At 40.3% G+C, this 20606-nt stretch overlaps 1 protein-coding gene across 42 annotated transcripts in view; it reads left to right on the top strand.

The window, feature by feature from the left end:
* Nucleotides 1–18398, top strand: part of DROSHA (drosha ribonuclease III) — a 137029-nt gene extending 118631 nt beyond the window's left edge. For 30 of the 42 annotated variants that reach the window (XM_078003707.1, XM_078003695.1, XM_078003704.1 and 27 more), the window contains 6 exons: nucleotides 8452–8593; nucleotides 10021–10103; nucleotides 10194–10297; nucleotides 12394–12486; nucleotides 13612–13658; nucleotides 17912–18317. In XM_078003707.1, the coding sequence (XP_077859833.1) occupies nucleotides 8452–8593; nucleotides 10021–10103; nucleotides 10194–10297; nucleotides 12394–12486; nucleotides 13612–13658; nucleotides 17912–18042 (600 nt within the window). In that variant the 3' untranslated portion in view covers nucleotides 18043–18317. 42 annotated transcript variants of the gene reach the window in all.
* The last annotated feature ends 2208 nt before the right edge of the window (nucleotides 18399–20606 follow it).

Raw genomic sequence — 20606 nt, 5'->3', positions numbered from 1 at the left:
ACTCATTCTTAGGCCATGTTCTCTTTTTAATCTCGGCTACCAGTCCTTTCAATATATGTCATCAGTTTCATCTTACTGGCAGATGACTTCTAAACTGATCTCTTCAGTTCTCTCTGCCTTCTGAGTTCCAGCCCTAGCTGCCTTCTCAATGTATAGTCTCCTGCCTGGGTCCTCGTCCAATATTCCCTAATTGAACGGTGGCACCACCCATTCAGTGTTGCATGTCAGAAACCTAGGAGGCATCTTGGATGCCTCTCTCTATCTCCCTTTTCTATATCCCAGTCCATTCACAAGCCCTGACAGTTTTACTCCTCAAGTATTTCTTTAATTTATCCTCTTTCTTATGACCTTTCTTCTGTCACCCACATCCTCCTTACCATCCTTACTCACCTGGACCACTGCAGTTTAATTTCTGCATAACTATCAAAACATCACAAGGGCCAGGTATGGTGGCTTATGCCTATAATCCCAGCACTTTGGGAGGCCAACCTGGGAGGACTGCTTGAGCCCAGGAGTTCAAGACCAGCCTGTACAACATAATGAGACTCTATCTCTACAATAAAATTAAAAAACTAGCTTGGTAGAGTGGCATGCATTTGTAGCCCCATTTACTCGGGAGGCTGAAGTGGGAGGATCGCTTGAGCCCAGAAACTGTGGTTGCACCACTGTACTCCGGCTGGGCAACAGAGCTAGACTGTCCTCTCTCTGTCTCTGTCTGTGTGTGACACACGCACACGCACACACACACGCACACACACACGCACGCACGCACACACACACACACGCACACACACGCACACACACACACACACACACACACGCACACACACACACGCACACACACACACACTGTGATTGATAGAGACCCAGCTGAAAGAAGTGACATTTATTAAATTGCAAAGGATAGGAATCTGAAGGTTGTGTTCATGCAAAACATAAGGCAGTGCAGCATCTTCCCGTGAGAGGAGGGTGCTCCTGGAGTCCCCAGGTTTCTCCTGGATGTATCCTAATATTTGAAAAGCCTGCCTTTGCTGTTCTTACGGGCATTTTTGAATTCTATCTGAGAGATGGACAGCCTCTCAGGCAGAAATCCTTCAAGAGGCCCAGATCTCAGGCCTTTGTGAAGTTAATTTTTGCAGCTTCCTACCAAGGTCTTCCTATGTCAACTCATGCCCCTGCTCAATCCATTTTACATGCTGCAGTCAAAGGAGTCTCTTCACAACAAATCTACACTGGCCTTTCATCTACAGTGACTACACTGTGACGACACCAGCCATTCATCTTCAGTCCCCTTTGGTTGTTTCTCTTCCTCTCCCCACCTATTAACATTAGAGTGGCCCAGTTCTCAGTCGTCAGACCTCCTCTCTGTCAACTTCTGCTGATCTCATTCTGTCTGTCTCATGGCTTTGAATACATCTTTACACTACTTCCTAATTTGTGTCTTTGGCCTTTTCTCTTTCCTTTTTCTTGTAAATTTGTTTTAAGTTCTGTGTAGATTCTGACCACTTTTACTATCACTTGGTCTGAGCCACTGTGTCCAGATTATTAGCCATAACCTCCCAACTGGTTCATCCCCCAGGCCCTAGTCAATTTTCAGCACATCTAGAGGGATCATTTTTAAAGAGAAGCCAGATTACATTCCTCTTCTGCACAAAACCTCTCAAACCTTGCTATCTCAAGGGTAAAAGACAGTGTTGTTACAGTCACCTTATATGAACTGGCTCCCTGTTTCTGACTGTTTCATAGACTGTTAATATTGGCCTCTATGCCAGCTCCTGCAGGACACTAAGCAAGCCCTTGCCCCAGGGCCTTTGCACGTGCATTTTATCTGGCTGCAGTATTGTTCTCCTGGTAGTCTATACAGCCAAATTGCTCACCTCCTTCAGGTCTCTGTTCAGATGTCATCTTATCAATAAAGACTTCCTTAACCTACCCTGAATAAATAGACAACCACTTCCCCCTTGTCCCTAGCACATCTCCTCAGCCTGGAACCTCTCATGTCTTTTTCCTCCTTAGCATATAGTATGTAATGTACTTGTTTACTATCTGTCTTCTCCCATCAGAGTGTAAACTCCGTGAAGACCAGGATTTTTGTTTGTTTTCTCCATTCCTGATTCCTGGGTCCCTGGGAAGTACCTGGCATATCAGTGCTCAGCAAGTATGCTTTGACTGAATGATCATCCTATCCCAGCTTAACTCTCTACAGTTGCTCTTCAGATAGTTTTTTTTTTTTTTTTTTTTTTTTTTTTTTTGAGACGGAGTCTCGCTCTGTCGCCCAGGCTGGAGTGCAGTGGCGCGACCTCAGCTCACTGCAAGCTCTGCCGCCCGGGTTTACGCCATTCTCCTGCCTCAGCCTCCCGAGTAGCTGGGACTACAGGCGCCCGCCACCTCACCCGGCTAGTTTTTTGTATTTTTTAGTAGAGACGTGGTTTCACCGGGGTAGCCAGGATGGTCTCGATCTCCTTACCTCGTGATCTGCCTGTTTCGGCCTCCCAAAGTGCTGGGATTACAGGCTTGAGCCACCGCGCCCGGTCACTCTTCAGATAGTTTCTAAAGAACAGGCAAAGCCCTGGGTGGTCTGGCTTTGCCCGCCTGCCCAGCCTCATACCACAGGCTCTTCTTCTTGCTCTGCACCTCTGTACTGGGCTGCTGTTTGCGTTTCTCCAGGCCTCCTCCTGTCAGCAGGCCTTTGTGTATGCTCTTCCTCCCCCGGAAGCTGTTCTGTTCTAGCCCTTACTCTCATGTGCCTGGTATCTTCTACTGTTCCTTTAGATGTCCTTTCTGGTGTGACTTCTGGATGTGGGGGAAACTTTCCCTGACCATCCTTCCCCACCCTTGGTCCCCTCCCCATCAAAATTCTGTGTTGTTTTCCTTCCTGGCCTTTACTTCACTTTGCATACCCCAGTAGACTAGAAGTTCTTTGAGAGCATGTTTTTGTTCATCCTGGCATATGATAGGCCCTCAGTACATCTTTGCTAAATAAATAAAAGAGTGACAATTGTGCAGTCAGCTAAGTCAAGAGGGAAGAGGCAGTGGCACTGGAGGGAAGTGGACTGTTGCTTTATGTATAAGGGAAGAAGCAGAGGACTTACTTATGAGTGTCTAAGGATTAAAATTAATTTAAAATTTGGAGAGGATTACTTATTGCAGTTGGATTGGTGGGGGGATGGCAAATGATTCATTATTGTGATTAAAGAGCACACAGCTACAGTAATTCACATTGGGAGGCATTAATTAGCTTTGAGCCATTCCCTTGCACACTTAAAGGGAATAAGGACAATTGAGCAAATGTAATATGGTTTTCAAGTTTTGAACGCTGATGGGGAAAAACATTCTGTTCTGTAAGTTGGCTATTCAAAAAGGCCTACTCGGGAAGGAGTGTTAGGCTTATCCAATTGTTCTAGGATAATTGAGTCTGCATTGGGCTATAGAGGGAAGAGGTTCTGTTTCACATGCTGAAGTTTTTAGTTTTTAGGATGGTGTATGCAGTAGGGTCAAAGTATAAATTGTGAGAACGCCTCAAAGAAAGTATTGACACAGGCCAGGATGCCTGTCATGTAACACTTGGAAATCTTTAGCCATAGGAGTTTTCTCCTCTGTATCATTCTTCTTTTCTTAGCCTTTAGTGTGTGGTAAAAATAGTTGCTCATCTCCATGCCTACTGTGTGCAAGGCACTGTACCCAATGGTGGCATGCACTATAGTGGTGATGAACCTACAGTTTTTGTTTGTTTTTAATGATTTGGGATAATGGGAAAGAGAGCAAGGATTACAGATACAAAGCTCAAGAACCAGTGATCTAATCCTGCCCTGCTGCTTCCACACAGCACTGAGCATAAATCATTCAGACAAACAGGTATTTTATCTAAAAGATCTCGTTGAGAAGATAGATTCCACAGCCTCCTGTTTGAGGATTTCTGTCACTGACATAATTTGGCTCTTTGTATCTGACCTGTATTTGCCTGCTAGCATTTATGTACCTTTTCTTTAGTTATCACGGGAAATGGAGACCATCTGGCGACCACTCTCGGTATAATAGACCTGTGTGGCATATCACTGTCACTTTCAATAGTATATTCTGCTTTCACCCCGTGTTCTTATATTAAAGCCCTCAAAATAATAAATCACAGTCTGCTTATTTTACACTAGGTGGCCCTCTTTGGTAGCTCATCTGCCAACTGTGGTTTTTCTCTTTAGATTCAAGAGTGAAATAGGGAACTTGAAGGAAGATTGTCAATATGTATGTTTTATTTAAACGAATAAATCTTTTTCTTATGAAAGTTTAAAGTAATGATGAAAGAGTGCTATGCTGGGATAATAGAAAACATCCTGGATTCTCAATACCAGAGTTTGAGATCTGGGATATTTACATTGGTCTGTGACATTGCACCAGGAATTCAGCAGTCCTTTTCTCAGATTTACAGAGAGCTTTAAGTATAGCATTCTTAGTCATTTCTGGTGATTTCAAATTAAACTTTGTCTTTTTGGAAGTATTTTTTTAAAAGTTGTTAAGGACAGGTTAGCATCTGGTAAAATGGACAGTGAGTGGACAGGACAGGTATCGAAAACATTTGACATTGAAAACAAATTCAGAGGAATTCTTGGAATTTTCTAGAAACTTTTCCCCATAACTGAAGAGCAAACGTATTTTGTCTAATTGTGATGATGCTATTGTGGATAACACAGCAACAGCTAACATTTCTGTTGTGTTTATCATGTGCCAGTCATTGTAGTTAGATTATATGTCATTCACTCTAATTCTCAAAACAACCCTGAGAGCTAGGCACTACATTCTCCATTTTATAGATGAGGAAACTGAGGCTCAGAGAGATGTAATAACTTAGACAGGGTCACTTAGCTAGGAAGTGCTAGAGCCACAGTTTGAACCCAGGTAACTTGGTGCGAAATATTTTGCTTTTTGCTATCTCTTAATACAAGGCATTGTTTGCAAAATAGTCTGATAACTGTTTTCTGCTCAATTGGGTGCTTAAGGTTTATTTTCTAGATTTCCACTAAAACATATAGATATTTCCTCTTTGTAAAATAGTAATTTATAATGTCACCATCTACAGGCTTTTCAACTTCATGTCTTGCCCCCATTTAAATCCTTCTGCCAAAATAATCTTTGTAAAATAAAAAAAAGTTACCTCACAACTGCCCCCGTTTGATACCTTTTGGGATTCTTCTTCCCCTACAGGAAAGCTCAGGCTTCTTTACATCACCTGCCAGCCGCACTGCATCAGCTCTCCTCACCTGGCTCTGATTTCCCCTCCAGGTCCACCCAGCAGTCACCTCGCTGTGTAATGGCCCCTTGCATTTGCCATAGCTGCTCTCTCTTCCTTGGAAACCCTTTCCCACCCTTCTCTCAACTGGCTGACTCAGTCTTTTTCAGTTCTGATTCTGTGTTCATCGGAATCCACCTACATGAATCTTTTCAAAAGTCAGATCTCCAGAAATGTTGATTCGTTGGTTCTTGAAAGAAGCCTGGGCACCAGCTTCTCAGAAGCACCTTACGATTCTGGTGGTACAGCCAGGGAAATGAGGCCCTGAAATGCTTTTACTCAAATGTCAGCCCTCCTCCAGGAGGCCTCCCTGGAAGGCTGAGGTCTAGAGGAGCACCTGTGTATACCTGCAGTCTCTGTGCTGGCACTGCGGCCACCACAGTGCGTTGCAACAGCCGGTCTGCGTGTGACTTCCGAGGAGGGTGTCAGTGCCTGAGGGCAGCAGCAGCATGTTGCTCCTCTCAGGATCTTCAGCTGTCAGCACAGGGCCTGGCATGTAATTGGCCTGCACCACTGGTGCACTGAACTGCTGTAACCTCAGGTTTTCTTTCTTGCTCATCCCCCTGGGTCGTGTTCTTTGGCAAATAACATGATTCATTATGAAGTAGAGTTCAGCAAAGGACAAGGATGAAAGTTGTCATTTAGAGAACTGCCATTCAGACTTTCTTGTCTAGGTAAAGAGCAAGGTCTTCCCTCTTTTCAACTCATTTTCTAAATTTAAACTGATGATGAGAATATGGATGATGTATAGCTTCCTTCTCCCCCACTGACTTTTGGTTCAGCCTCTGGGTTTTTGGCAAAAACTTACAGATCTCACTAATTATTGGCCACCCTTCTGCTTTCAGACCTGTCAGGGCTTGTCTGAAATAAAACTGGAAGCATTTCTGATTCCATCCTCACTGCTTTCCTCCTTCCCCATCAGTACAGCACTGAGTGACGGGCCCTGACACTGGAAGGTGGCCGCTGGGGCCTGGCAGCCAGTGATGTGTCATAATTTGTGTGTGCTCATGTGTATGTCGGGCTTGTTGTATCTGAGGCATGAACATTCCATGTCCATGGCTTAAAGAGTTTTCTTCCCATACCGACAGCATATATTCGGAGAGGACTCAACTTATTCAGCATAGCCTTGTTCCCATAGTAGCCATCCTATTCCCCCACAGACTCTACTTTAGGAAAGCTCCCCGTCCCCATTTGAAATCCAAACCAAAAAAGATATATCACTGTCAGCTCAATTATTCCATAATTACAAGATATTAGGCTAGTGGGCTCCTTACTGGTTGGGTCTTCTATTAATGTTATATGCTAGCCTTTTAATTTTCAGCTCCTCTATGGATGTTAATTTCAGTGAAACTCTATATTGAAGAAAAGATGGGGCTAAGGGGGAGATAGGAGGAGGAAAGAAAGCAGAGACAGGCAAAGAATAATAGTCTGAAATTCAACAGCAAGCATGGCTTATGAAGATCAAGTTATATTTCTGCTTCATGAATCATTGTCAGACAAATTAAGAACATATCGTTTCTTATTTATCTGTTGTCAAGGATTCACTATCAGACACTGAGAATAAATCTTGATTTTCATAAGCTCTGTTGACACCATGGAGCCACAGAGCATAAAACTTGCATCTAATAAAGTGCGACATGGAACAGCAGGGAGTGGAATACCAGCACAACTCACAGCCGCTTCCTGCTCCTCGTCCCTGTTTTCAGGAATGTTTCTTAGCAGGAAGTTTTTTAATAGACCAAGAATTTGTTATATGTATTCTAAGAAAAGTTGTAGTTGTAGATGCATTATTCTCCCAAATCTTAAGAGATCAGGGATGATTATGTTCCATTTTTGTTTGGTGAGTTCCCATCTTTGTATGTACCTACTTGCTCCCAGCTGTCCTCCTCTCCTCTTCCCTAGTGAGTGGTTAATGAGTGTTAAATGCCTAAACCATACTTGTTTTATGGACACTTCTATAATGGATTCGTTGCATAATTTTCATGCAGCGTATAGTGTTACTAGTTGGATAATTCTTGGAGGACTCTTAGCTGTCTGACTCTTAGCTGTCAATTTTTGTTTTGAATTCCTAAAGTTGAAATATGAAAATTATATTTTAATTTGATTAGAGACAAAGGATACCAGTATGGGCCAGGTGCAGTGGCTCATGCCTGTAAATCCCAACACTTTAGAAGATCAAGGTGGGTGGATCACTTGAACTGTGGAGTTGGAGACCAGTCTAGGCAACATGGTGAAACCTTGTCTCTACAAAAAAATACAAAAATTAGCTGGGCATGATGGCAGGTGCCTATAGTCACAGCTACTCAGGAGGCTGAGATGGGAGGATAGCTTGAGACCAGAAGATGGAGGTTGCCGTGAGCCAAGATGGAGCGCCACTGCACTCCAGCCTAGGCAACAGAGCAAGAGCCTGTCTCAAAAAAAAAGGATATCAGTATGAAAAACTGAGACTCAAGCTAGATACCATAAATCTTTAAAATAATAATAAAAGTAAAAATGTAAATAATTTAAATCTTTTCACAATATTTACTTAAACCTCACTTAAGTCCTATAATATCAAAATTAGCATCAATGCCATGAAACTTGAAGCTTATTTTAGACTTTAAAAAAAGAATCCTTTAAAACTAATGTACAGTGACAGAACGCAGGCCGAGTTTGCCTGGACAGGGGTTGGGAAGGATTCACTGCATGGAGATGCTGGGAATTTGTTTGGAGTGATAAAAACGTACGTGTTTTTCAAAACTCACCTAACTGTACACTAAAAATGGGTGCATTTTATTGAATGTAAGTTATACTTTAATAAAATTGATTTTTAGAACTCTTAATCCTTCCTCATTTAGTAGCATTAAACTTATTAGAAGCTATGACCTTAAGTCATACTATACATCCCTGCCCCCCGCACAACCCTGCCCCACTGCTTCTAAAGAAGTAAATGAGCCATTTATGTTAGTAAGGTAAAAATCCAGTATAGCAGAGTGGAGCACGTTACTAAGGAGAGGGTAGACAGGCATGGAGCATATCACTGTCATCTGGGTGATGGTTGAGGACCTAGACCTCACTTATTTTGGTGTCCCCATCAGTGAGATCCTCTCAGGCTGGTTGGGTCCAACCCAGGAATAAGAGAGGTCAAAAATGAAATGTGTTCTCAATGTACCCCCATTCCTTTTGGGCAGTTGTTGCGAAGCTCTTTGGTGAATAATAGAACTCAGGCCAAGGTAGCGGAGGAGCTGGGCATGCAGGAGTATGCCATAACCAACGACAAGACCAAGAGGCCCGTGGCCCTTCGCACCAAGACCTTGGCGGACCTTTTGGAATGTGAGTGCCACACACTTTTCTCTCAACCTTCAGGTTCAGAGTTTAAGTCCAAGTAACCGTATTTGTCCTCCTCCTCATTATTATTATGTTCTGGCTAAAGAAACCTTTTTTGCTATTTTAATTTTTATTTATGCTTTTTTACCAAAGCTTTTCTGAAGGAAAATAATTTGAAACTAAGACATGTGAATAGTGAATTTTATGTTCAATCTATGCTCAGCGTACCCCCTACACATACCCCTCCATCCTAACACTCAGCTACCACATCCCTTTGTGTGAAACAGTAATAGGATATGAAGATCAGTTGTTGTGAATCAGAACCTTTTTGCCACCCAGCAGCCTTCATATAGGGGCACAGAAGAAAGAAGGGTAATTTATTCACTAAATACTGAAACTATTATCCATTGTTTTGAATGAGTGCAAAGCTCTGCGGACAAATGTCATCTTTTGCAGTTTCTGATATGGTCTGGTAGCATTGTAAATAATCCTATTATAGTTAATGAAAGGATTATACACATGTTGTATTGTTTGTATTACTTCAAAATAAGTGGGCCATTCACTGAGCCTTAGAACTTTTTTTCTTTTTTAGTGTTATAGTATTTTTGACAATTGGAATTATATTCAAGTATCAAAGTCTGCCATGCAAAACCAGCTTATTTACAAAGTGCAAAGGCGTTCTGACTAAGCAACTTAAAAGAACTTCTTTTTCAGTGAAAGAAAAATAATTTAAAGATGAAAATCACATAAAAATTAAATTGAGAGATCATTCTCACTTTTTTTTTTTTTTTTTTTAGCTCAATGAAAGCTATTTTTATTCCTTCTTTTGAAAATCCACCATTTGTTTGCTTTGTTGAGGTACCTTTAAATGAAGTCATCCTAGGGGGTCACCATTTATTCATGCAAAATTTGACATACTGTTGTCATTAAGATCAGTAGTAAGTTTTTCTCTTTTTGGGCAGGTTGAATCTATAAATTATCCCATTTCTGCTCATGAAATTTAACAGAATCCTTATAAAACAGGGGATCTCAGGATTGGTGTTGACAATGACCAGACCCAAGAATGTGCATATTCTGGCATCATATCTAATCTTCAAGTAGTATTTTGACTTATTTGATGTGAACAGGGTTGGGTGCTCAGATAGCACGTTTTCCCTGATATACAGCGGCATTCTGTGTACCTTTTAAACTAACCATTTAGCCCTTAGCTAAATGCAGTTTGGTCTTTGTACTCTATGATTTGCATCTTACACATCTCTTGCTGCTCTGATATTAATGATAAAAAGGGAAAGATGAAATGGTAATGCTAAAAAACGAAGAGGGCGTGGAAGTTGAAACTGTTACTAAAATTTTGCTTAAAAGTCTAGGTCTCTTACTCTTTCTGATAAATGGCAGTGATTGTGGTTTATTTTAAAGTATCCTTTTTTCCCCAGCATTTATTGCAGCGCTATACATTGATAAGGATTTGGAATATGTTCATACTTTCATGAATGTCTGCTTCTTTCCACGATTGAAAGTAAGCTCATATAAAGTTTGAATTAGTGGTCTGCTTTATGTTTGGTGATTCCAGAACCCGTTACTAAAGAGTTTTTGGGGACTTCCACAGGAGTTCATTTTGAATCAGGATTGGAATGACCCCAAATCCCAGCTTCAGCAGTGTTGCTTGACACTTAGGACAGAAGGAAAAGAGCCAGACATTCCTCTGTACAAGTAAGTACTTGCTGCTTGCAGGCCATTGGTTGGATCCAGCATGCCTAGAATTGACTTTCCATGTGCCTTGAAGAACGAGTCATTGAGGGGTGATCATGACAGGAGCCCAGGATTCAGACTTCTTGACTGTCAGTGTGACTTTGGGCCCCACAGGGAAACTCGCTGGGGCTCTCAGTCTTAGCTGTAATAAGTGGGTCCCACTCCATTATCTCTGTGCTCTCTCCCATTCCTAAAAATCTCTGTGAACTACTGCCTGAGAGGGAGACAAACTAACATTATGAGATCGAAAAGAAAATTTGGATTCAGTGATTTTTATATACATTTGTATATTTGTCTTCTTGCTTGTAACTTCTGCCGGGCTGTGCCTCCAGATGAGAAGATCATGTATGATTATTTGTAGCAATATTTGGGTGCCTCTCTGCACTTTCCCTGAACCCCTATTAGCTTCAGCTTGGAACTTTTCTTCTCAGAATGTGTATCAAAAGCCATCACATACTTTGAATATCTTTATCCTTTGAGTGGTAGCCAAAAGTCATTAAAAAGGAATGTAGGTAAGTAGTGGGTCACTACACCACTTAATACCCGTTTTGATGAAAACAGGAGGTTCAGCTCTGAAGTAGAGTATCTTGAGACACACATAGGTTGATTAAGAAGATGCTTTCAAAGTGGAATTACAAAATGAAAGGATTATTGAAATAGGCGGGTTGCATCTCAAGGTATTGTCTGGGTATGTGATTTTAAGGATGTTTAAAGATTATTTCAAAACTGTTTCACCCCAGGTGGCTGCATACACAGTTGCAAGCATACACATCTGTGTGTGTGTGTTCTGTATGGAGTAAAAGCTCCCCTTTGGACTTTCTCAAATTTCATAATACACAAGGAAAAACATTAGACTGGCAGTTGGGAATTTTCAATCCTTTCACATGTTTTTATTTAACAGTCACAACACTTTATAGGCCTTTTTGCTAAAGAAAAACGAAGGCCAGGAGAAGAGGTTGAGTCACCCCACAGCAAGCTACTATAAATTATGCCAAGAAGCTGTCACTGCTAAACAATGTTTCCTTTATTTATTGGGGGAAAAAAAGCCCCAAATGTTTAGAAATAGCACTTTATTATGTGCCTAATAAGCATAATGAATATCCAAACTGTATTCTATGAAAGGCTCATAGCATTTCCTCATCCGAGTGATAATTAAGGTTCCATAAATAAAATGAGGATGCTAAACTTTCCATAGCACAGGCATGATCACTGTAATAAGTACTACCTTCAAGAAGCCACTCGTGCACATTCATCCCATGGAGCGTATGAACACAAAGGAAATTGCTATGCTCCCTTCTCATAAATCCCCCAAATGAAAGTACAAGATGAGTTTGCTCTTTTTATCAAGATCATGGGGTTGTTTTACATTTTTTTTTTTTTTAAGATTATTGTGTTCATTCCATTATCTTTGTTGGCTACTTTTAATTTCCCTTTTCCATGAAGTTATCAGTTTTACTGCATTTGAAGTCTGCACCATGCCATTAAAATCCAGAGTACCTGGAGCTTTGTTTTTTTGGCGATTGTGTTGTGTACTTGGCATTAAAGCATACCTTTGAAGTGATCTCAGATGTTTCAGAAATTAAATACATTTTCTGATCTTTTAGATAAGATACCAGACATTAGGAGAATCCATAAAGGATGTGAAAGCAATTAGATGTGGCTTGAAGTGTATTACCCCAATATTTATTGTTTTAGGCTGTGATTAGCACTGAAAAACAATAGACTGGAGCTCTTTTCATGATAAAAGTTTATGAATATGCACACTTAGAAACTCTTTAAAAATATTTTATACTTCACTGTTAGCCTTTGGATGTTACTACTTTGGGAAGAAATATTAAAATGCAATGCAGAATTTTTAAGAATTTCTATTTTAAACGCTCTCAATATTTGTCGGGTTAGCAAATCAAAAACGCTTTTTACCTTTTTGCCATTTTCACATTTCCTATTATTTTACTTTCCTCTGTCTAGGCAGTAAGTACATGGTTTTCCTCATAGTTCATAGTAACCATGACAAATAACACTTTACCATAATAAATGTTCTTTCTTTTCCCTTTCAGGACTCTGCAGACAGTGGGCCCATCCCATGCCCGAACCTACACTGTGGCTGTTTATTTCAAGGGAGAAAGAATAGGCTGTGGGAAAGGACCAAGGTATGAGAAGAAAATACCTGGAATTGCTTTTAATGAACATCCTGTGTGTCTCATTCCCTAGCTGGTATCTCCAAACGGAATCATCTGTCTTTTTCAACTCAGAGAAGAAAATGTTCAAGAGTAGTAGCAAAGTGAATTCCAGGGATTAATGCCCCCACATTAGTTGTCTCAAAGCCAAGCCCTGAATCAGCCCTGGACAATGGGAATACCATTGTGTAAGGGGCTTTAGCTACCTTAAGAAAACCACATTACCTGGTAAGATGGCCTGCCTAGTTTTAGTTACCCAGCAGAGTGCACTTTGATGCAAGCTGTGCATGTAAGATGTGTCATGTCGCACATGACACAGCCATTAGACTTTTTTTTGGAGATAAAGTCTCACTTTGTTGCCCAGTCTGGGGTGCAGTGGTATGATCTCCATTCGCTGCAACCTTTGCTTGTACCTCGGACACCCGAGAAACTAGGATTATAGGCACATGCCACCACGCCCACTAATGTTTGTATTTTTAGTAGAGACGGTTTTGCCATATTGGCCAAGCTGGTCTCGAACTCCTGACCTTAAGTGGTCCCCCCTCCCAGCCTCAGCCTCCTAAAGTGTTGGGATTTTAGGTATGAGCCACCGTGCCCAGCTCTGTTAGACATTTGATTTACTACTACTCACCTGAGCTGTGTAGAAATGCTAGCATCTTTAGGTGAAAAGAATTATGTATATTATCACCTTTCTTTGAACCCTCCAGTCTATATCTTAAACTGAGAAATGATTTGAAACCTGTCTACATATTTTTTTTCTTTTCCTCTTTAAACTTTACAGTGAGGGTATTCAAACTTAAGTATGAAATACTTCAGACCTAATATAAATGGAAGGCATTTTATTGCAGTATTAAAGTGTGGAGTGAATAACTTAAGGAGGCTTTGTGCAAATCAACGACATTTCTGCATGCTCTTGTGTATATTCGTATCTGTGCAATTCAGTGTGTGACAGTGGAAGTAATCAGAGGAAATTTTATGCACCAAACGTGAAAATCAACCTGAAAAATTTGTAGCCATACGTTGCATTTTTGGAAAAAAAAAAAAAAAAAAAAAGGATCTCAAAATTAAAGTGTATCTTACTTTTATTTTATGTAATAGTATTCAGCAAGCGGAAATGGGAGCAGCAATGGATGCCCTTGAAAAATGTGAGCCTATTTCTTTTTCTATAATTATGTTCATCATGTAATGAGTGTTTTATGGAAAGAAAATGAGGAGGGAGAAAAATGGTAAGTACTGATAAAATGTGATTTTGTTTTCTTCATAATTATTCTTCACACAGAGAATATAGTAGAGTGTGAGACATTCTAAAATGGACTTATATTTAAAAATGAAAGTATTCCTGAATGCTTTTTGATTTGCATTTTCCTTTTTTGCTTAGAGTCCTAATCTCAGCGTGGGTGACCTGTGTGAATAACCTGCTGTGTTTTCTTGTGCTTTTTTTTTTTTTGAGATGGACTTTTGCTCTTGTTGCCCAGGCTGGAGTGCAGTGGCACAATCTCGGCTCACTGCAACCTCTGCCTCCCGGGTTCAGGTGATTCTCCTGCCTCAGCCTTTCCAGTAGCTGGGATTACAGGTGTCTCCCACCACGGCCAGCTAATTTTTTTGTTTTTTTTGTAGAGACGGGGTTTCACCATATTGGCCAGGCTGGTCTCAAACTCCTAACCTCAGATGATCCACCCACCTCTGCCTCCCAAGGTGCTGGGATTATAGGCGTGCGCCACCGCGCCTGGTCTGTGTTTTCTTTCATACATTTCTGTATTCTCTAAAATCCTGTAACTGAAAAGAATACATGTGAAGGTTTTTTTCTTTTTTGTTTTTGGCCATTGTTTTATTAAATGGGCTGTTATTACATACTTCTCTATACCTTTCTTTTTTTGCTCAATAATGTATCATGAGCAGCCCTGCAGATTATAGAAAACAGCTCCAATTCATTCTTATTGGCTGCATAATATTTCCTGTTAGAGGTGTGCTATATTTTATTCAGCCTTTTTATTATTGGTGGACACTTTTTTTTTAATCATCATTACCAACAAATGTTATATATTGGTGCTTTTTAGTTCTGTGGAATAGGTTCCCAGGAGTAGGATGCGTGGGTTGAAGAAACTTCAATTACATGATTGACCTTGTAGGAAATTGCATAGTCTTTTGTAAACTGAAGGCTTAAGTGCAAGGGATTTTTCTTCTGAGGTCTGTTGTGCTGCACAGCAGAACCTGTGGGCACAATATGACAGTGCAATTCTATTATGCTTCAAGTACCCCGCTAAATGAGGTAGCAGACAGTACAGTGCGGGAAGCTAAAAGTGAAGAGGCCCAGAATCTTCAGGCATGGGAGAGATTCCAGGAAAGGCAAGCAGGCTAAGAGCCAAGTGGAAATCAGCAGATAAAGGTTCCTGTTCGGGGGCAGGGAGGTTAGTGGGAACAGAAGCTGGTACTGCCAGGGTCCAGCATCCATGGATTCTTCACAGAGAGTTTTAAGTTGGCTATTAGGAACTTCATCCATTGTACATATAAATTTGCAGTCAGAGTGAAATAAAAGTGAGATTCCATTTTTTGTTTGTTTTCGACTATAAAACAGTACTGGAGAGATCACCTGTTCTGAGACAGGCCTGCATATCCATACTGATAGGAGTGAGTTGTTTAAACTACTGGAAAGCAATTGGGCAGTATGTAGCAGGTCCTTAAAGAAGTTCATACCCTTGGTAGGCCAAGGAAAGGATCACTTGAGGCCAAGAGTTAGAGACCAGCCTGGAATATAGTGAGTCCCTGTCCTTACAAAAAATTTAAAAAAATAAAATAACCCAAAAAACATTAGCCAGGCTTGGTGGCATGCACTTGTAGTGCCAGCTACTTGGAAGGCTGAGGCCAGAGGATCACTTGAGCCCAGGAGTTTGTGGCTGCAGTGAACTATGATCATGCCATTGCACTCCAGCCTGGGCAACTGAGTGAGAACCCTGTCTCTTCCCTCCTCTCCAAAAAAGTTTGTACCATGAGAATCATGACAACTTGATTTATAATAGCAGGAAAAAAAATCAAACTGCGTGTTTAAGAGTAGGAAAATATTTCATAAATTTTGGTATATCCCCGGGTTAGGAAACATTTTCTGTAAAGGACTGGATAGTAAGTATTTTAGACTTCCCAGACCATACAGTCTCTGTCGCAGTTCTTCAACTCTGCCATTGTAGCCCACTGGCCTGGACAGTATGCAAACTAATGAGTGTGTCTATTTAATGGGTGTGTCTACCAATAAAACTTTATTTATAAAAACAGATGGATAGCTGTATTTGGCCTGTGGGTAGGAGTTTACCAACCCTTGCTATATCCAAATGTTGTATCCATTAGTGGTTTTAAAAACTAATGATATGAGAAAATGCTTATACTAGAATAAGAAAGCATACCCTTATTAAATACATACCTATACTGTACTTTCCGAAAGAGTAGATAGGAAAATGATTTTAAATGTTCAAGTGTCTAGGTATATGTGTGTGTGCATGTGTATGTACACACACACACACACATTTACACTGCATATATATGTAGTATAGCTTCATAAAGGCCATAAGGATATATTTAAAAAGTTTTATCAGTAGTTAAATCTGAGTTGCGTTTTTCAAATGCAAATTTGATTTTACAGTAGAATTTACTGGGGATTATTACATACTTCTGTACTACTGAGGAAATAGAGTTCATTTTGTAGAGACTTGCTTTACAGTTAACTCAGTGGGATTTATTTTTTAAAAAGTAGTTATATTTGAAACCTACATAAGGAATAAATTTTATCAGTTCAGGAATAGGATTTTATTACTGTTTTATTTCCAAAATACAGATGTCATGTTCCTCTTTTTTTAAAAAATCAATCTCTGGGCCGGGTGTGGTGGCTTATGCCTGTAATCCCAGCACTTTGGGAGGCTGAGGCAGGAGGATCACTTGAGGCCAGGAGTTTGAGACCAGCCTGGCCAACATGGTGAAACCCCGTCTCTACTAAAAATACAAAAATTAGCTGGGTGTGGTGGTGCACACCTGTAATCCCAGCTACTTGGGAGGCTGAGGCAGAGAATCACTTGAACCTGGGAGGCGGAGGCTGCAGTGAGCCGAGATTGCACCACTGCACTCCAGTCAGGGCGTCAGAGTGAGTTTCCATCTCTAAATAAATACATTAATTAATTAATTCAATCAATCTCTGACTCTCAGACATATCAGGTCTTTGCTGATTCCCCACCTGTCTTTCAGATGCTTTTCCTACTACCCTGTCCTTTCTTCAACCTACTGTGAGGATGGTACACTATACAATTTAGGGATAGTGTAATATAATAGGGATAAAAGAATTTAGGATATATTATACAGTCATCTCTCCTTATCCTTGGGGGATACTTGACCCCAGTGGATGCCTAAAACTGAACATTATGTACGCTGTATTTTTTCCTACATGTGCAAAATTTAATTGAAAGATGAAATGTAATTTATAAATTAGATACAGAAAGAGATTAACAATAAATAAAATTGAACAGTAACAACATACTGTAATAAAGGTTGTGTGAATGTACTCTTGATTGTATGCTGTGTCTGCTGTCTCTCAGAATATCTTATTTTACGTTACTCACCTGTTTTCAGCCCATGGTCGACCACAGGTAAATGAAACCATGGAGAGCAAGATCACTGATGAGGGGCCTGCTGTCTTATATGTAGATCAACTTCATTATGCATCATCCTTAAAGGAAATAAATGAACTTGCCCCCAAGCATGCCATGCTCTCCTACATCTTGGATTCTTCATGTGTTTGAAACATGAAGTTATATGTCCGCTTTGACTCAATAAGTTTTCTACTTGAGTTACTTTTGCAGATACAGTTTTGGGCCTGTCATTGTAAGCTTAAAAATTAATTATCAGACATAATGACTTAGAATGTGGCCTCTTTTTGTCCACCTGATCTTTCTTTGCTCTTTTCTGAGACTTTAATTCTTGGTAAATAATGGTGTCATAATGTCATTTGTTTGAAGTTTTTAGTTTGAGCTTTTCAAAAACTGTGACTCCATTTTACTGTATCCTTTCATCTCTCCCTGAAAGTCACCTGTTGCTAGGAGAGTGATGCTAAAGCACCTGCTTAGTAACATTCCCAAGCCACATGTCTGTGTTTTGACATTTCTGTATGTTTGATGCCTGTTATACTCAAGTTCACATCAGATATTGAAATTTACAATCGGGGTGCTCATCCAGGCTTCTGATGTGTTTTTGAGTGATGAAAGAATAAGGGAAGAAAACAACTTTCTATCTTGTGCCTTACGAAATATAATTATACACATTTCATATGCATGTATATTTGTATGTGTATATGTTTAGTTGCATCACTCTTTGCACTAGTGGCTATCCTTTATTAAATATAAAATATATTTCCTTGTGTCAGATAATTTTCCCCAGATGGCCCATCAGAAGCGGTTCATCGAACGGAAGTACAGACAAGAGTTAAAAGAAATGAGGTGGGAAAGAGAGCATCAAGAGAGAGAGCCAGATGAGACTGAAGACGTCAAGAAATAAAGGAGGGCATGCAAGTGTGGAGTATTTACTTGCTCAGTACTGTGACTGTTGTCTGTTGAGACCTAGCCTAGTTTTCCTACAGACAATGAATGAAGTGTGCTCATTGAAATAAAATACAAGTCAAATTGCTGTTGTTTTAATGATCTGTTTTTAGCTGGATGGTCTTTATTACAAAGGATTAGATTTTTCTTCTATTTAATGGAAAACTCGACTTTGGTGAATGTGCATTACTTCCTTTTGTTTTGCTCTTTAAATAATAAAATTCAAGAAGCATATTCTATGTGGAATAGATCCTGTTTTTTCCATCTCTGTCCCAGATTGTGACCCTAGACTTTCAATTGACAAGTAAAAAATTGACTTTACTAGACATTTTGACTATGCTCTATTAACATCTATACTTTTTCAAATCTCTGGATTTTTAAGTAGATTGTTCAGCTTTCATCTGGTGGCTGTTGTATCAAGTTCTCAGCTGCAAATATTGAACTTACCTGTCTCTAAGCAGTGAGTGTTTTGTAGAAGGAATCCGTTTAACAATTAATTGGCTAATGGGAGAAGAGGAAAGACTGATATTCAAGTCACATAGATTCTCTGAATCATTAGAATAGGAGAGAAATCATGATTCTAAGCCAGGCCACACTTTAAACCAAGTGCTCTCACCCTGAGGTTAGTGGAACCTTTAAGAAGGTAATGAACAGACTTCAGGGAAGTCAAAACCTCCCAATACCAAATTCCATTTTCTGTGTGTGTTTGAGATTTGAGAGGGCATGGGGAGCAGGAAGGAGGAGGGTTTAGAGCTTTTATCAGCCTCTCTAAGTGGGCCCTGCAGTAAAAGGCTAACATGACATTAAAAGACATGATATTTTTTAAAAAGTTATTTAAAACTAAATATCACTGGTTTCTTATTAATAAAGGCAAAACTTCTTTGTAAAACAAATCTGTTTCATTCATCATTTCAGCAAATATATAGTGAATGCTTCCTATGTATCAGACACTGCTCTAGTCTCTGGGGCTATAGCAGTGAAGAGGTCCTTGAGGAGCTTGGGTGCTAGTGCAGGAACACCCACAACAGACCAAGAGCCCAATGGCAAGAAATAAAGCAGGGACTTGTGTTTGCAGTTTTCAATGAGGTGTTTGAGGAGTTCTCCCTAAAAAGGTATCATTTAAGATGGGAAAGAGGAGACGAAGTGAACCCTTCAGGTATCTGGAAGTATTTCTTATATAAACATTAAATGTTACATATGTATTGTCAAAATTTTGACAAATGGACTGGGCACGGTGGCTCACGCCTGTAATCCCAGCCCTTTGGGAGGTCGAGGTGGGCAGATCACTTTAGGTCAGGAGTTCGAGAACAGCCTGGTCAACATGGTGAAACCCCATCTCTACTAAAAGTACAAAAATTAGCCAGGCATGGTGGTGGGTGCCTGTAATCCTAGCTACTCTGGAGGCTGAGGCAGAAGAATTGCTTGAACCCGGGAGGTGGAGGTTGCAGTGAGCCAAAATTGCGCCACTGCATTCCAGCCTGGGTGATAGAGCAAGACTCAGTCTCAAAAAAGTTGAAAAATATATTACTTTTATTAGCAGGAGAAAGAAACAAATGTTGCTTAGAAACTATTATGGAAAAAATAGAAAGCATAAGCAGAAAGATAAATCACTTATGATTCCATCACCCAGAGAATTATGTCCTGTTGGACTGTCTTTGTACTTAAATACACACATGCACTCGTGTGTTAACAGGATACCATACATATGGTTTCCATAGCCTTTCTAACTTCTTAAAATAATATGAATATCTTTGTGCGTCGATTTCACATTTACATAACATAGTTGTTGACGGCTACATAGTAATGCACATCATAATTATATGCCAATTGTAGATATACTGTATTAACCAATCTCATAAAAAATGTATAGGTTGTAAGCAATTTATTGTCATAGTGCTGCCACATACCTTTTTGAGGGTGTGTACACACACACACACACACACACACACACACACACACACACATATTGGAGAGAGAGATACCTCTAAGATGTCTTCATTTGCTAATTATAAAAATGTAAGGTGGTGCCTTTAAAAAAAAAAAAAAGGCTTGTCCTGATGCCCTTCCTCCCCACCAGTGATGCCAGGAGATCACTAGGGAAGGAGGAGAGAGAGCTCATTTTTTCTTCTTTTTTTTTTTTGAGATGGAGTCTTGCTTTGTCACATAGGCTGGTGTGCAGTGGCGTGATCTTGGCTCACTGCAACCTTCACCTCCCGGGTTCAAGCAATTCTCCTGCCTCAGCCTCCCAAGTAGCTGGTTACAGGTGTGCACCACCACGCCTGGCTAATTTTTGTATTTTTAGTGAAGATGGGGTTTCACCATGTTGGCCAGGCTGGTCTCGAACCTTTGGGAAAAAGCTGAGTGTTGGGAGGAAAACTGAGGCAGGGCTTGCATAATGTCCTCTGGAATGTGTCTAGACTTGCTGGCTCCTTGCTTCTAGCCCTCCTAGGTTCCTATTCCCATTATCTCAAGTAGCAGAACAAGTTCTATATAAATGATAAACCATCACAGCTGTAAATCATG

This window comes from Macaca mulatta, chromosome 6 (assembly GCF_049350105.2).
Source record: "Macaca mulatta isolate MMU2019108-1 chromosome 6, T2T-MMU8v2.0, whole genome shotgun sequence".
In the NCBI taxonomy this organism is placed as follows: Eukaryota; Metazoa; Chordata; class Mammalia; order Primates; family Cercopithecidae; genus Macaca; species Macaca mulatta.
The sequence above is the reverse complement of the archived record's forward strand: the minus strand, read 5'-3'. Positions and strand labels throughout refer to the sequence as shown.